Below are 18,518 nucleotides of genomic sequence, written 5' to 3' on the forward strand. Positions count from 1 at the left end.
CAAAACATCAGTCGAGTTGCTGCTGAGAAATCACGATGTATTTATTTATACTTGCGTGGCCTTGTGGATTCCTATTTTAGTGAATGGGTAATAAATGATCATTATTATTTATGTTGATGTTCACACTGCCCCTGATTTGGCCAGTGGGAGCCCATCCAAGCTGGCTGCTAAGTCCCTTTGACATGTCCCCATGGTTCTTGGAGCAATTCCTCACTTTCTGGCACAAGATTCGAGCTCATCCTGTACTTCTTCCGCCACAGCCTGGCATCAGCCATTTCTCCAATGAGCTCTGATTCTCTTTTGTGGACAATGGTATTTATAAGCCAAAATCTGGGCACCAGATATGCTCGTGGCTATTTGCGGGGTCAATATTCTCAGCCCGTCTCAGCGGACAGAGCTAGAGAATAAACACACACACACACCCTTATTGATTTCACTATTTACATCAGTGAAAACCATCCAATCCCAATACATTACACAGTTCATGCTAATCCTTTCACTTCCACACCTGTAACTCCCTTGTCTAACAGCGAGAACTCCGGCTTCTTTTACCTTTAACCTACTTATGTAATCAATACTTCTATATATAACTGCATCAAGTACAGCTCTCTTACAGCTAGACTGGGGCAGCGCTATGCATATCTGCAGGGACACTCAGAGGTCTGGTACTGATTCTTGATCAAGATCAGAACGAGCTGGGCCGGCCCTGCGGCTTGGCGGTTAAGTGCGCGAGCTCCACTGCTGGCGGCCCGGGTTCGGATCCCGGGCACACACCGACGCACCGCTTCTCCGGCCATGCTGGGGCCGCGTCCCACATGCAGCGACTGGAGGGATGTGCAGCTATGACATACGGCTATCTACTGGGGCTTTGGGGGGGAAAAAATAAAAATAAATAAAGATCAGGACCAGCAGCCTAGCTAGAGACGTGTACCGTTCCGCTGAACGCTGAGAACACGCTGGAGCGCCCAGGGCCAGCCTGTTTACATGGTTAGGGCTGTGCAGATTGACGGCTCACATCTGACCATAGGGTGCATGACCAGTTGGGCATAAGACACACTGCTGGGCATTTTTGCCCAGGCTCTCCTGAACCCCACATTCCTCGCACGTGTCTTAATGGCTCGTAGCTGGAAATGAAGTATGTCATGAGCAACTGAGAAACAACCCTGGGGGGTCACCAGTGAGCCCCTCAGGCCCCTGATGCTCACCTGTGCTTTCTCACTCCTGCTAAACCATATCTTGGGCCTATTAAATCCTAATGTGAGGAGGCTCTGGGGAATCTTCTGAGTCCTTTCAACTGTGGTGAACCACACAGGAACCAACCTCCCCTACATGCCTTCACCCGACCTGGACACCTTCCCAATCTGCTCAGAGTTGCCCTCCTCACCTGTCCCCTCCACAGCGATGCCCTCCTCACCCTTTCCAGTCTTGAATCTCCTAAGCCAGGCTCCTCTACCCTGCACTGCTGCCCTCCTCACCCCGCTCATGTTCCCACACCCAACTCGAGGCCACCATGCCCCCCAAACCCTAAGCACCTCTCTCTTTCTGTCCTACTTACTGGCTTTGGACTGAACCATTAGGGAAGGGGGAAGAGAAAGGCAAAGTGGAAGGAGAAGAGCATTTTTGTGGTTTTTAGAACAATCACAATGGTATCTTCTCACAGGACATTTAAGATTTTAGTCACTGCAGAACATCTCACACACCTTTATTTGTAAGAGTTAAGACGCCTTGTCCACCAAATAAAGCATTCCTCTATCTCTCAGGTATACAGTCTGATATGAAAAAAATAACTCAAAGAGCTGCCCTCGTACCAAAGCAGATGAAACAGATTCATAGATGTATGAGTTAAGACTACGGTCAGCTTCTTGTGAGAGCAAACCACAAATCACAAGGGTTACACAAAACAGGAGACTCTCTCTCACTTACACACATGCAGTCCAGAGGTTCCTCGTATCTTGTTGCCCAGCCATCCCCTCTGCGTGGATCCCACCTCACGGTCCAAGATGGCTGCCTGAGCTTAGCCATCATGTCAGCATTCCCTTCAGGAAGATGGAAAGGAAAAAGAAGTCTTCCTCTTTTAGGATACTTCCAAGAAGTTGCACACGGCACTTGCATTTGCAAGCAATTAATCAAAATTTTGTAACACAGAGACGTCTAGCTGCAAGGGAGGCAGGGACCTCCCTTCCAGGTGAACGTGTGCCAGCTAAAAATGAGGAGTTTTATTATCAAGAAAAATGAGGTAGACTGAAACTGGCAGACAACTAGCAGCCTCTCACACCAGCAGACCACCCCACTGGAGTGTCACAGAAATCAATTCTGATTACACAAGAAAACTGATAATCCTCCCATCTCCTCCTCCCTTAATTTCTCCTAAAACATCACAACTAACTAATTAGAAAGAAAAAAATTTTGCTCTTCTCCCAGTTAATGTTCACAATGAAAGATTTAATTAGGGAAAGCTGGTTCTTTTCAACCATTTCATTGTGCCAAGTCCTTTTTTTTTTTTTTTTTTAATAGTGAAGAGAAAGTCAGCATTGCTTCACCCGATCACACCACCAGAACATATTTTTCTTTCTCACTATTGTTACAGGACTGCAGGGTAACGTAGTAAGAGGAGAAAAATTAGAGTAAAAAAGAAAAAGTTAATAAAAGGTCTTTGAGGAAATATTTAGGGGAATAAAGGACTCGGGGCTGGATCTGCACGGAGGGCAATTAGGTTGGACAGAATCAAAATCACAGAATCACTCAAAGCCTGGTGCAGGCAAAGAATGAGTAGCAACAGCTATATTTATACAACCCACCACTCCCTTCCACTTGGCGAAGGTGAGTTCATTCTGAGTCTAGTATGGAAACCACGCTGCTAAAAAAAGAGGGGAGAAAAGGTCTACCAAAATAGAATGGATTATTTAATAATACAAAAGCCACCCTAGTCAAACACATTGGGAAAATGGAAGCAGGCTGTACCTTCTGACCTGCCCTGCACTCTTAATCACACACGGGGAGACCCTCCACTGTGTCAATACCGTGCTCTGATGGTCCCGCCCACCAGACCTGTCAAGAATGAGCAGTGCCAGAACAGTGAGAGCAAGCTTCTATTAAAATTCCTACAGCAATATTAAACTATGCTTTGCCCAGGCATCTTCAAAGTACAGTATATTCCAAAAGTCAGCTAAACAACTAAGAACTGTGTTGATGCACACAGTCAAATGTCACAGGGCCTTGGCTATCATTCAGCATTTAGAAATGGTGTTTGGGTGAACACTGTATCAGGCCAACATGAATAGTGGGGAAGCAAAATCATAGGGAGGGAGGTGTTTGTGGGGAAAAGTGGGTGGGGTGAGGTTGCTGGCAGTGTACCTATGATTTATGATGGTTCATTCTCTAGCCAAGAAGGGAGTCGGTAGGGAAACACTCAAAAAGGAACTGGTTGGTTCAATAAATTCACAAGAAAGACAATCAAGGACTCATCCGGGCATTCATTGACTGGATATTCACTGAGCATGCTCAGAGTGCCGACAGTCTCTACCTTGGAGACTCTCTTAGAAGTAATGTCGACTGTACATCCTGGTTAGCCCTTGGATTATGCCTAGTTTGGATGACAAACTACACAGTTACTCAATTTAGAGAGCAAAAAACATGCACCAAAATCCTAAAATGTAAGATATAAAAGGATCATGGACACCAGGCAAGTCTATTGGAAAGGATAATGGCAGTTCAGAAGGAGACGCTACTTATTGTGGGATGACACATCCAAAACCACTTTAGGGCACAGGACACCATGCACTGAAGCTGGACTTGGAGGACAGGCGGAAGCTGGAGGGAATGGAAGCAATTCCAGACTTATCTGAGCAAACAGATGGAAAATAGGGAGGCTACAGGACCGGAGGGGGCAGCTAGTGTTTTAATGGAATAAATCCAGAAAAATCAAAGGACTAACTAAAACACTCTTAGATAAAGAATCATCATTTCTAGATAACACATGGAAGCAGATATCGTTATTTAAAATAGGTTCAGTTTTTTTTTCTTCTTCTTCAGCATAAAGTAGGCAGCATGAGAGAAGAAAAATCAGCATGATGAAATTCTCAGCACCATGACATTATAGACTTGTTTTCAAAATAACCCAACATATCACAATGATGGGCACACTGGAAATTGTCTCTCGAGTTTTCAATTTGGCAAATTAGAAAGCAAATTATTCCTTTGGTAGCACTTCCAAGAAGGTAAAAAGCTTTAGCTTCACAGTATGACATTTATATCCTGAGAAGAAAACACGGCCGGGATGAGACAAGGGGACTCATGGGATTTGAAAGTTTCTGCCATCTCGTCACAGGTCAGAATGGGCCATCTTTGGGTTCCAAATGAAAGGTTCTGTAACACTGGTCACAAAAACTGGACTGCAACCAGCCATTTATTTTACAGACTGTGTTCCAAATGGAAGCAATCAGAAAAATGTTGCTTGCTTAGAAGGCAAGTGGTTTACCCCTTTTTGACAGTTCTTGTGTTATCAAATCTCACCATGGTGGAAGAACCACCATACCTCCCAGGATATTCGAAGAGGGCCACCTTGTTTGACAACTCTAGAGGTCACCATTCAAATTCTGGGCCACTCTACAGATTACATTGACAACAGTACCCTCTGTTAATTCATTCCAACTGAAGTTGCAGACCAAAAAGAAGAACTAATTTGAACTTAAAATACAGGACGGTCTAAACGGCTTTTCCATTTTGGCTCCCCAGGAGGCTAGAAACAGCAACAGCCCTAAATAACCCTGATTCAGAAACTCCACAGGGATGTGGGGGCCGGCCAGATGTCAGCTCCAGGAAGCCAGGCTGACCCATTCGGGTTTGCGTCTCCTGGATGCGTGATTAAAATGCCCGCCCATGTCGCACGGCTGGAGTTATTTCACCTTTGGTGGTAGGCTACAGATTCAGATCCTCTTAAATATGCAGCTTCGGACAATACATTAAAGCGAAGACAGACAATAAAATGTTTGATACCAAGATATAATACAAATATCATATTCATCGACACACCCAGAATCATAAAAAGCTTTCTTTCGCATTTCGTTCATAATTTAAAACTTCGAAAAAAATCACCATGGTATGAAACTTTCCTTTATTTCACAACTAATTATCATGGAGAGTTGGAAACTCAGTAGCAAGTTTTCAAAATTATTTGACTGAATTCTATTATTTGCAGATAAAGGGGCTATCAACCATAATTAACTGCTCATTCACCCAACAGAAAGCAAATTATCATATGTGGCCACTGAAAAAAATGTGATGCCCCTTTCTATACATAAATAACCGCAGAAAATTCACGTGTTGAGAACCCCCCATGAACTGCTCACTGACTGGGGGTTTCGCATCCACCGGGACATTAAGTCGAAAGATCCTAGACCCAAGGGACTGTGTTATTAAAAATGTGGAGCCCAGGGGCTGGCCCGGTGGCATAGTGGTTAAGTTCATGCACTCCACTTTGGCAGCCCGGGGTTTGCGGGTTCGGATCCAGGTGTGGACCTACGCCCTGCTCATTAAGCCATGCCGTTGCAGCGTCCCATATACAAAATAGAGGAAAACTAGCACAGATGCTAGCTCAGGGACAATCTTCCTCAAGCAAAAAGCAGAAGATTGGCAACAGATGTTAGATTAAGGCCAATCTTCCTCACCAAAAAAAAAATGTGAAGCCCACATCATTCCTGTCCAAACACATCACTTTACAGTCTCTCCCTCTGGAAAAAAGACAAAGAAAAATTCTATTTCTGGGGGCTGACCCGGTGGTGCAAGCGGTTAAGTGCACGCACTCCGCTGCAGCGGCCTGGGGTTCACCAGTTTGGATCCCGGGCACGCACCGACACCCCATTTATTAAGCCATGCTGTGGCAGCATCCCATATAAAGTAGAGGAAGATGGGCATGGATGTTAGCCCAGGGCCAGTCTTCCTCAGCAAAAAAGAGGAGGATGGGCATTAGATGTTACCTAAGGGCTGGTCTTCCCCACAAAAAAAAAAAAAAAAATTATATTTCTGAAGATGTCTGGAAAAATTAAAGAGAAAAATATAGTAAGCCACCTACAGTATACAGTCATTAACTGCTCCTGATTTCTAAGTAGGATGGAATTAACAAATGCTCAGTGAATTACGACTGTTTTGCAAGGTACTGTACTTGCTGGGGTGACAGGGGTAGAATGAGTGAGACAGTTACTGCCCTCAAGGAGCTTACTCTGTAATAATAAGGGGATGCAATTCATAAGGAAATGGTGGCCCAGAGAGGTAAAGTGATTTTTCTAAGGTTCCACAGACGACCAGCATGAGAATCGAGTCCAACCCAGGTGTCCAGATTCCAGATCTTGAGCTGCTTCTTTCCAAACTGGGAAAATAATATTCACACCTGGACCGAGTGCTCTTTTCAAGAGGCTGGAAATTCCTATCATAACAAAAAGCGTATAAACCTGAATGGAAAAATTCTTTTGTATCTTGAATAAAATATGACAGCGACATAAAGTGACTCAAAGCAAAGAATACGCAGCTTCAAGCAGTGTGAGACCCAGACTGTAATCCCATGAGATCCTGATAAAAATCGCTGGATTTTTCTGGAACACAAATTCCTCATCTTGAAAATGAAAGGCTGAATTAAATTATTTGATTCTATAAAACAAAAGAGAAAAGATAAAAAGGACCTAGTATTTATGGAATGCCTACTGCATCAATATGCTAGGCTGGGCACTGTATAGCCACTCCCCAGAATCAAAAATGTTAAAATAATTAAGGTAATAACAATAGCTGACGCCTACCAAATGCTTAAAATGTGGCTGGCACAGATCTAAGAACTGTATTACCTCATCTATTCCTCACAATAACCCCATAGGGTACCACCATTATTAACCACTTCCCTCCCAGTTTTAGATGAGAAAAAGGAAGCACAGAGAGGTTAAGTAACTGCTCACGGCTGCAGAGCTAGGAAGCAGAGAGAACCCTTTCAAAGCTGTTTCCAAACAAGAAGCTGACTAATTCTGACCGTATTTTTTTTACTGGCCCAAAAAATATAGCAAATATCCACAAATTGCCAGTTATATGCCATTTTAAGATGTCCAAAAGATAAAAAGAAGTCCTTAGTTCACAGGTTCATTTTTTTCCCCAAAATGAAGACACAGGTAGTACCAAATGTGCATGCTTTCCATTTCAGACAATACAGTGTATTCTCAATTCCTGGATTCCAGCAGACAAACAAGAGAGCCAGGTGGGGCACAGGTACTCTCTTGTCTTCCCAGGGTCTGATGGTCGACATTTCTGATTCCTCATTTCTCCTCTCGAGCAGAGGTTCTCTGCCTCCACCTCGACCTTCCTCCACACTTCCTACCCTCAACCCAAGAGCCCACGTTCCCCCGTAAAGGCAAGCCCCCCTTACAAGCAGGCAGAGTCAGAATCGTACACCTGCTGCCTATACCGAATCAGGCAGTTCTCGGGGCTCAGAGTCACAAGTCCTTCAAGAGTCACTAAATATTTGAAGATGCGTGCCACCTGCTCTCACCTGCACAGAAGACAAGATTTGGTCTCGTGAGCAGCTCATCGTTGATCTCCCCTGGGCCTCCAGCTTCTCTCCCCATGTCATCCCCTATCCTGACCTCCACCTGCCGCCTCCTGCAGTCTCCCGACCGACACTCGTCGTCAGCTGCCCTGAGCTCAAACCTGAGTGTGTTTTTTCTGACCGGCTACAGGTCTCCCTAGATCCCTCCCAGGCCTGACGTCTCCTCCATCATGCCCCAGCCTTTTCCATCCACATCTCTACTCTCAACACACACAGATCCAGCAAACAGATGTGCCCCGGACGGTGTCCACAGACCCTCGCCTCCACTCCTCACCCCAAAGGCCATTCGACTCTTCACCTCCAAACCTCCTGCCCTACCAGAGCCCCCACCATGAGATCTTCAAGACAGCCTGTGTCTCAGCTTCACAAATGCAAAATGTCCTCATTACTGGTCATAACGATCATTTTTTGGGGTACCTACTCTGCACCAGCTACGACACAGACATCATCCTTTATTTGAGGAGCAGCGTATTTTTCCCATTTTACCAATGAAGAAATTGACACACACAGATGCCAAGTGATCTTTCTAAGGACACGTTATTAATAAATAGCAAAGTTGGGATAATAAAAACCATGACGCCAAAGTCCGTGCTTTGAGCCACAACATAATCCTCTCTCCTTAGGTCAACCCTAGAGGTATCCAAAACCCCTAAATAAGAAGCATTATGACAATGTCTCTCTCCTTCTATGGAAGGTCTAAGACTCTAAGTGAAAAAGAAAAGATGGCAGACAGGGAGAGGACAGAAGATTCCACCACACGTCCCCTGGTCCACTGGAAGAGGGTGGAGTGGGTGTTGGGCCCCTGGCTAACATGACCTCGTCCAGCCTCCCTCTAGAGACAAGGAACAGACTGTCCCCAGAGTGAGTGTGGCCTTGCCGACACCTTGATTTTGGACCTCTGGCCTCCAGAACTGTGAGAGAATAAATTCCTATTGTCTGAAGCCACCCAGGTTGTGCTAATTTGTTGCAACAGGCACAGAAAACGAATACACCTGGACTGAAAGAAAAAGTAAAAAATCTTTTCAGCATCTAGGAAAAAAGACTAAATGTTTACAGAGAAAATAAAATTAGATTATCGTCAGACTTTTGGACAGCAATGCTTTATGCAGAAGAAAATAGAATAACACAGGTACAATACTCCAGGAAATAAATTGTGAGTCTTTATATCCAGTAAGGCTGACTTGCGAGGAAAAGGGCACAGACCGTTATCTATCATCAGAGTGCAAGGACTCCGGTAATATTATCCTCTTGACCTTCCCTGAGGAATCTACCAAAGTACAAGCTTCAGACAATCAAAATAATGAGAGAAATACTGACCCAAGGACTGGTGATGAGCATAAAGTATACAGGTACCTGTATGGTGGGTTCTCCCCAAGAGAACCTGAGTGAAAGAGACGTGTGTCACCTCCAGACCGAGACCCTCAGGACAGTGGGTTAGCGCCTCCACTCTCGGCTCCCTTAACAAGCTAAGATCTCCAAGTGCTGGCCATCCAGCTCTGAGCAAGCAGATGAGGACGATGTCCGAGGTGGTACAGAGAAAGGAATGGAAAGGAATCAAGCTCCCTGAATGCTACAAGGAACAGAGATGCCCACCGATCTAGAACACTCATCTTGGACTGTGCTGGGAAAGGGAAACAACTTTTTTATTCTTTAAGCCACGATTTTGATGGATCTCTTGCACGTGTAGCTTCACCACTGACTTGAATCATCACCATTTCATTGCTAACAGTGAAAATTTTAGAAAACCTCACAACAGCCACATCTGTGTCACAGAACAAGACGTCGGAGGTGGACAAGCTGTGAGACTCCATAGCTCAGGCTCCCAACACACAGGCCAGAAGACACGGGAGCCTGTAATAGAACAGGAAGCCTAGTGATCGACTCCTGCATCTGTCAGATTAAAAACCAAGTCTGAATGCTGGGAAGACGGGGGAAGCATGGCAGCACATCTTAGAAATCTTGATCCCACAAAAAACAGAGTAACCAGAGAGCGATCAAAAATCCAAGGACACAATTTACAACAAAACTAGGGGACAAAGTATCCCCACAAACTCCCAAATACGAGTGGGTGGAGACAACCAACCAATACCCACAGGACCGACATGACATCAGTATCTGTGAGGTGAAAGCAGAGAGAAACAAAATGGCGCCTCACCAGCCTCAGAACAGAGAACCCCAGAAGAGCCAATCAAGTCACTAGAAACCCCCAGTATCTCAGAATGTGACGGTCTTTGCGGACAGGACCTTTAAAAGGTGAAGGTAAAATAAAGTGGCCCTAATCCAAGCTGACTGTGTCCTTATGAGAAGAAGAAAGTGGACACACAGAGGAAAGACCATGTGAGGACACAGCGAGGTGGCAGCATCTACAAGCCAAGGAAAGAGGCCTCAGGAGGAACCAACCCTGCTGACACTTTGATCTTGGACTTCCAGCCTCCAAAATGGTAAGAAACACATGTGTTGTTTAAGCCCCCAGGCTGGGGTATTTTGTTTGGCAGCCTGAGCAAACTAGAAAATAAATAATGTTATACTACATTTGTCTCTTTGGCTTTACCAACACCTCAAATCTAAAATACTGTTTTACATTATTAAGCATTACACACTGGTGAAATCTGCCTGAAGGGGACACTGCAAATTCCATTTTGCTCCCATCTTTTGTGGGGAAACACGCTGACTGATCAGCATCCCTCCATTCAGAAGCCCTTGAGTCTCCAGCAGAGGCTTCAGGCCTGCAAGGCAGTTATGAAACACGCTAGTATTAAAGATGCCTTGGGTCAGACAGAACATAACAGAGGTGAGCTTTCTTTGACTGTGAGCTTCATAGATAAAGTACCATGAAAGAGAATATCTCTTCACCCAAGAAGGAGGCAAGACGAAGGCAGGAGGAAACAACCGCCAGGCAGCAGTGGCCCATGGGGTATGCGAGGGTGTGTGGTCTCCTGAGGAACCCCTGAGCAAACACAGAGGCTCAACACTGACCCCTGCTGGCCAAGCCCTTGATCTACATGGTCTGTTCCTCAGTCACATTTTTATGCCGTCTTTTGCTTTAAAAAATAAAAAATAAACCAACCTCACAAACTTCCTATACAAAGAAGTAACAGGCCTTTATGTGATCTAAAGAAATCATCTCTAGTTTTTTGCTTTGGAAGAGTGCATCTCATATATCTAGATCAGATTTCCTTTCAGGTTTATGTGAATTTATGAGAGGAGGATACTGGGTCTGGTTTTCAATTATTATCCATATCACTTCTAGCACTGATTATCACAAATAAGAGCTGGCTACAACGGCAAAGCAGTGTGGGTTATGGTTTCTAATGGTGAAAATCTACTTCAGATCCATTAGTTTTCTTAACACAGCAAATATTAATTTACCACTGGATAATTTAGAGATTCAATATGGTGGAAACTCCCACAAAGATTCTGCTTAGATAGTGCCCATGATGAAAAAAACACATTCGGGGCAGGCCCTGTGGCACAGCGATTAAGTGCACACACTCCGCTGCTGGCGGCCCGGGTTCGGATCCCAGGAGCGCACCAACGCACTGCTTGTCAGGCCATGCTGTGGAGGCATCCCACATAAAGTGGAGGAAGATGGGCACAGATGTTAGTTCAGGGCCAGTCTTCCTTGGCAAAAAGAGGCGGATTGGCATGGATGTTAGCTCAGGGCTGATCTTCCTCACAAAAAAAAGAAAAAAACACATTCAATAAATAGCTATTGAATGACATACGGTATTTTAATTATCAGTTGAAAAATTGCCAAGTTTTTAATTCCTGTCATTCTGTCAAGCACGTCACAACTAAAATTCTGTGAAATGCCCTGCTGTCCCCCAGCCACCACCCACACTGTCGATGGCTCTGAACTCACCATTTGAGGCCACTGTGACCCTGTCACACTGGACATGCCCAGCCAACTTTGCCTGGGAATTCTGAGTGGGGTGACGAATGAGGCACTCATTCCTGTGCAGTGAGACAGCAGGCAAAGGCTACTGGGGAAGTGCCATCACCAAGAATTCCAACAACTAAAGAGACATTGTTTTGCATGTTTCACACAATCAGACAAAAAAGATTTTAAAATACTAACAATAGTGAATACTAAGACTATGTGCTATGCTAGAGACTGAATGTTTGTGTCCCCCCAAAATTCATATGTTGAAATCTAATCTCCATTGTGATGGTATGACGAAGTGGGGCCTTTGGGGGGGTGACTAGATCATGAGGGTAGAGCCCTCATGAATGGGATTAGTGCCCTTATTTAAAGAGACCCCACAGAGCTCCGGCACTCCGTGCAAGGACACAGCAAAAAGATGGCTGTCTACGAACCAGGAAGCATGTCCTCACCAGACACCGAATCTGCCAGCACCTTGATCTTGCACTACCAGCTTCTAGAACCGTGAGAAATAAATGTCTGTTGTTTATAAGCCACCCAGTTAATGGTATTCTGTTACAGCAGCCCAAACAGACTAAGACATGCCAGATGGTGTACTAGATACTTTACGATTCACAGCAATTCTATGAGGTAACTACCCATATTATTTCCATCTTATAGACAAGAGACCTGAGGCACAGAGAGGTTAAGTGACTTGCCCAAGGTTACGCAGCTAGTAACAAAAAAGCTGCTTACAAGAAAGAGGCCACGGCTGACTGGAGCCGATAATGTCAAATGACTAAAAAACAGCAGAAGGTCATTATTAGGTAAGTTACTCCAAAGGGGTCATAAGTTTTATTTTTATTTTCTATCTGGATGAAACATTTTCAGTTTTTACCCTGTCTTAAATCAAAAATTGAACACTCAACAGTTCTATCACGTTCCTGATGGTTGCAGACTGCTCTCCCTCTGGAAAGTTGGGGAGGAGTCTGTGGAATGGGGACAGCGGATGCTCCCTCTCCCGGCCATACTTTCTACCCTGGCTCACCTGAATTCTTAACCAAAAGCAACAGCATCCTTCGATAACAGAGGTGTGCACACTGGCCCAGAAGAGACACTTGAACCAGGCTGGATGGGATGGCCGGGTTAACACTGAGAACTGGGAGGGCTTCTCAGAGGCGGCGGCACAAGAATGGAATCATGTGGATAGGTAAGTCATTCCTGCTTTCAACAAGCATTAACGGACAAGGCGAGAGAGGAGATGAGCTGGAGAGAGAAAAGGGAAAAGGCTTCCCAGGCCAAGATACCGCATGCTTAGAATCACAAAGGTGGACATATACATGCAACTTAGAGGAGTAAAAAAATAGAAGGTCTTAATGAAGATTATTGCTAAAACGACATGGTCTTCGCAGCTCTTTTATCTTTTCCCCAAAGACATCCCACACTGATAAGAACAGGATGACCTAACAGGGTGACCACGTCCAGGCTTTAGAGGGCCTCTGAAACAGCCCTCCCAGATAACCCATAATGACGTTTGTCGGTTACTTTGCCTGGTCCTTTAGAAAGATCGCTCCCTCAGAGGCAGGTTATTTGTCTTTACGATTTATCTGAAAGATATTTTAGTCTAACCAACAAGGAAACTGATCAAGGCTTCACCACCCAGAGGGCGATAAACTCAAAGAGATTAAAAAGTCACAAAAGACTTAAATAAAAGAAATTTTAAAAAGTCTCCCAGGCTACTGACAGGACTCTCTGCTCACATGGAAGCTGACTGCAGGACCTTCAAAAGCAACTTCATCACCCAGTGAAGACAGTGCTGCTTGGGAGAGAGCTTCTGTAGTGAAATCTCTTTAATAATAGGAACAAAATCACTACAGTATTCTTAGAAGCTTTAAGGAGAATGTGTATGCAGATCAAATGCCGTGTAGGAAAGAAATGAATGAAAAGAAAGAAACTGAGGAGTAATTTCAAAAAAATAGCAATCTCAATCAACAACAACAAACAAACAGAGACAGAGATTGGATTAGTGGTTACCAGAGGGGAAGGGGAGAGGGAGGAGGGCAAAAGGGGTGTCAGGGCATGTATGTGGTGATGGATGGTAATTAGTCTTTGGGTGGTGAATATGACGTAGTCTACACAGAAATCGAAATATAATGATGTACACCTGAAAATCATATGTTATAAACCAGTGTTACCTCAATATAAATAAATAGAACTTAAAAAAAAGAACCCTAGGCAAAAATGCCAGACACTCCAGGTTCTAATAAGCCACAAAGAAAATATTAACATACAACACAAATGTCTCAGCCAGTCTAATGAACCACGCTATTCCTGGTTCAGGCCACAGACTAGGTTGGACCTGGTTATACTGGAGGCTCAGCGGGCTTTATGCGGATATTCGTATTAACAGTTAACTTTTACTGTGTGCTCATCATCAGTTCCAGGCTGGTGCTGGGCGGCTGACATGTATCAGTGCACCTGGCACGAAACTAGTCCTACGAAGATGGTACTTATGCTTCCTCTTGACGATGCGGAGCTTGAGGCTCAGAAAGGTTAAGTAGCTTCTCTCAAGTTACACAGTGGTAAGGAGAGGATGGAGACTTTGAAGCCAGTCTATTCAACTCCCAGGCCCCCTGCTCATGAGCAGTGTACTCTTCTGCCTCACTGGGTAGGATCTGACCATATCCAGAATCTGGCTGGACTGGTGGAAAACTATAGAACCTGTCTGCCGTCTGTCTCCAGCCTAGGAAGTTCTCCCCATCAGAAAGATTTTGGTACCTAAACTGAAAAAAAAAAAAAAAAGGGTTTTTTTTTTCTTTTTGGTGAGGGAGACTGGCCATGAGCTAACATCTGTTGCCAATCTTCCTCTTTTTGTTGAGGAAGATTGGCTCTGAGCTAATATCTGTGCCCATCTTCCTCTATTTTATATATGGGACGCCACCACAGCATGGCTTGATGAGCATTGCGTAGGTCCATGCCCAGGATCCGAACCTGCAAACCCCGGGCCGCCGAAGCGGAGCACGTGAACTTCACCACCATGCCACCAGGCCAGCCTCTGAAAAAATTTTTAAAAGGCAATTTATTGTCTCAGAGAAAGTAAAGTGCTGCGTTTATAAGACATGACTCTCCCAAGCAGAAAGATGGACAATTCATATGCCTTATCTTCCAAACCTAGTTCTTGCTTATCTTTTGAGAAATTAAACAGTCAGGATCATGAGGGGAAAGCCTGAGATGCAATAACCATTCTCTGTCCATGCAAATGAATTGTCCCGTGTTTAACCCTGACACTCATAAAATCACAGTTAAAAATCATGTTCACAGCTAAAATTTTATAAGTAACAGAATATGGGAATTCTTACATTACAGTTAATGTAACCATGTCAAATACTTTAATATACAAAATATTAAAATACAGGCCAGGCCCGTGGCCTAGTGGTTAAGTTTGGCACGCTCCACTTTGGCGGCCTAGGCTTGGTTCCTGGGTGCGGAGCTACACCACTCGTTGGCAGCCATGCTGAGGCAGCGACCCACATACAAAGTAGAGGAAGACTAACACATATGTTGGCTCAGGGTGAATCTTCCTCAGCAAAAAAAAAAAAAAAGTAAGCATTATGTACAGTACTGATAAATGAGCCCCAATTGAGGAATGGGCTTCTGAAGGCACCCTGGAACCCTCCAGGCTCCAAGAGTCCAGAAGTCAGGGAGTTATGGGAGAAAGTAGCCACTCCTTGGGTCTACACACACTACAGAGGAGGCAGAATCTCCAAATTCACTTCCACGAACTCCCCAGAAGCACTGTGGTTCTTCCTTAAGCCGCTTCTTTCAGAAAACTTAAGAAGGATCTTGCTTTTCAGCAAATAATATTACACCGGAAACATCTTTTTCAGGAAGCAAGTGGCTATCTTTGCTTCTTCAATAAAAGCCAAGGCTTCAAAGAGATAACGCAAGTGAACCGAAATAGCTACACCACACTCCCACTACTTCTAAATATTACATAAAGAGTCCTCTTCAAAGCTGAGGAGAATAAAGTTCCTCTGCTGAAAGCAACCTCTTTCTTCAACCCCATGAGAAAAACAGAGTTGAGAGCAGAAAGCCATGAGGCCAAGAACACAGCTGAGCCAGGCCTCCTGCCTGCCGCTCGCCATCCTCTTCCTCTACTGCAGAATGCTCTTGATGACCATCACGACCACAGCAGAGCCAGCCAGGCCAGCGCAGGGACACATCCAGATTCGTAACTGCCAATTCAGAACCAGACATCCGCTCTGTTGCTGCCACCGAGAAGCAACCACCACGGAGACAGGACAACACATCCCAAGGGGCTGAGATGCTAATTAGTACAAAAGCTAAGTTTAACGGCAGGTGTCTTCCTAAGGGTTACCAAACACAAATCGTCTAAGCTTTTCAGCCCTTTTCCTTCTGCTGAGATGTATCGACAGCACCAACCCCAATCTCTGTCCCAGGCACAAACCAGGGATTCACAGTAAATTTGACTCCGTGCTCTCCATGCCTCACAAGCAATCCATCATCTTTCAGGGTCTCCTGGACACCTCCTCTTCTCCTCCAGTGTCACATCCCAGTCTGGATCTCATAAACTTGCAGGCCTAATCCATCCTTCTTTCCTTCATTCATCACACATTTCTGAGCTCCTACTGTGTTCCAGGCACTATGGTAAAGGCAGCAAACGTGAATATTGCACAGCTTTAGTCCCCCCAGTCTCCCAAAGGGAAAGAGACGTTTAGATTAGGAATGCATTACAATCCTCTGTAACAAGAGTCATGAAGCAAAGCACATCCAACTTCACAGAGGAAGGAGTGACTGTGTCTGCTTGCTACAGACAGAGAAGGCTTCACGTAGGCTGTGACATCTGAGCTGACCCTTCACAGATAAAGTAAAAGCATTTCAGGTGAAGAAAGGCGGAATGCAAAGCAACAATACTTGTAAAGGCACGAAGACCCCAAAGAGTGCACCCTGGTTCAGGAAAGGCAATGGGTTCAGTATGGCTGGGACGCCAAATGCATGGAAGGGACAGGAGCTAAGGTAGAGTGTAGTCAGATTCAGACAGGCCTTGCATGTCACGTCAAGGAACCTGGGGCATGACTGTTGGTACTGAAAACCAGGAGGAGTGTTTAAGGGAGAAGGTCCAAACAGAAGCCACATTCAGCCTGAAGAAGTGTTTTGTTTCACGTCTAAAGTATTTTTCAAATATTGGAATTAGTTGCCAACTTCTAAAAATCAGGAAATTTGATGTGGATTCTTGGCTTCTTAAAAAAAAAATCTGACAACACTGGGCCAACGTCCCCAGGTGGTGACAAGTGTTTGGATCTGAGTAGCAGGTGTAGCAGCTACCCCTTCAGATGGGATACTATTATGGAGTTCGTGACCATCCTCACCTGGCCCCCGCAGGCATTTGAGTTTGCAATCCCTGGTTTAAAGGAGAGTAACACAATAATATGTGTTACAGGAAAATAACACTGAAAGCAATACAGCGACTAAACTACAGGGGCAGTAAAACTGGAGGTGAGAGAGAAAGTTAGGAAGACATCACAATAGCACAAGCAGGAGATAACAAAACAGGAGATTACAAAAGCCTGAACTAAGTTAGGAGAATAAAGATCCAGAAAAAGGTAACGAGTCAAGAAACGTTTAACAGACTCCAGGCACAAGAATACCTATCATGTAACTTTTGTGTGGCGTTTGTTCAAGGGCCAAAGACTATATTAGGCGAAAAGAAGAATGATTCAAAAATGATTTAATTAAAACATAAAGTGGGTATTAAGTAAACTGTGGGGAAAAGCCACCCAAATGCCATAAATCAGCACAGACATCTGAGGAGGTTCAGCAGGAACAGTCTGTGTGGTTCTTATCCCAGCTCTCATGTTCATTTTCCAGTGGGAACAGAACAGATTCTGACTGCAAACTTTCTGAGCTGAGCTCTTGACAAGGGGTGTTTACAAGCAGGGGTGGGATGTAACCCATTACAACCTCTCATACCACGACTTGGCAGTTACTCGGAAAACTTACAAACCCTTCCAGCTCCTCCCAGGGGAAGGTCCTGCCCGAGAACTTACACAAGCCGTTGACGTCCAGCATGTTGGAGATGCCCCGGTCGCTCATGTCCACTTCCGGCTGGTTCTTCTCCCGGCTCTCCTCCACCAACTTTTTCAGAGACTTGGACATGATCTGTACCAAATGACAACAACAAAGCACGTGAGCGACGGCCAGGAGGGTGCAGGGATAGAAAGGAGAGAGCCTGGCTGGCACTTTCTGTTGTTGCCCTGGCCCTGGAAAGTGGGCATCAGCGGGCAGAGTCCGAGCGCAGGGAGGGGGATGGGACAGGGCGGGGCAGGGGAGTGGGGAGGGTCCAGCACCACTCCGGCCGCGCGGAGAGAAGCAACCCCGAGTGCAATGGCACGCACACTCACCGCGGAGGGCAGCACCTAACAGGTTGGGCGCGGGAGCGGCCGGCTTCCGCAGGGCGCACTTCAGCGGCAGGAGATGCACAGTAACTGAGCAAAACGCGCACCCCAGCGAGGAACACGCCCTGGCCCGGCGCTCGGCGCAGGCGCACACCGCGCCGCTCTCCGCTCCACGCCCCGCCCGCCCCCGACCCTTCCCAAATTAGGAGAACAGTTTACTAGACGTGGCTCAGGGGCGAGGCTCCGCCCATTAAAAAGAATGTGTACCCTGCGGCCGACCAATCACGTCCGTTACTCGGCCTTGAGACTCCGCCCCACCCCGAGGTTAGTCCAGCCCCCTGGAATCCCCGGGGCTCGGGATTCCGATTGGACCGGAGTGAGCACGTGCGCACTAGGTTGACGCATGCTCAGTTCCTAGGTCGAAGCGCACAGTGCTGTGGGCGGAAGCGGGGAAGTTGGGGGAGCGACTGCGGAGGGACGTTTGTAGCTGAGGTTAGGTCCTGGGGAAGTTTGGAGTCCATTTCTGTCGGTGTCCTGCTTCTGTGAGTGTGGCTCCACTTACCAGAAGTTGCTACCCTGAATCCTTTCTCCACAGTTGTGCCTCCCGCTGCCTTATGAGCTCCTCTACGACGAAAACTCGGTGGTGGTCTGTGTGTCC

At 45.7% G+C, this 18,518-nt stretch overlaps 1 protein-coding gene across 2 annotated transcripts in view; it reads right to left on the bottom strand.

Moving 5' to 3' along the window:
• RSU1 (Ras suppressor protein 1) overlaps positions 1 to 17,988 on the bottom strand; it is a 174,584-nt gene extending 156,596 nt beyond the window's left edge. The window contains exons 1-2 of one of the 2 annotated variants that reach the window (XM_058532489.1): positions 17,867 to 17,988; positions 17,513 to 17,624 (exon numbers count right to left, since the gene is read on the bottom strand). In XM_058532489.1, coding sequence (XP_058388472.1) covers positions 17,513 to 17,621 — 109 coding nt within the window. In that variant the 5' untranslated portion in view covers positions 17,622 to 17,624; positions 17,867 to 17,988. The remainder of the gene's footprint in view (positions 1 to 17,512; positions 17,625 to 17,866) is intronic. The other variant, XM_058532488.1, reaches the window with a different exon arrangement.
• Positions 17,989 to 18,518: the final 530 nt, after the last annotated feature.

The sequence above is a fragment of the Diceros bicornis genome, chromosome 36 (assembly GCF_020826845.1).
Source record: "Diceros bicornis minor isolate mBicDic1 chromosome 36, mDicBic1.mat.cur, whole genome shotgun sequence".
In the NCBI taxonomy this organism is placed as follows: Eukaryota; Metazoa; Chordata; class Mammalia; order Perissodactyla; family Rhinocerotidae; genus Diceros; species Diceros bicornis.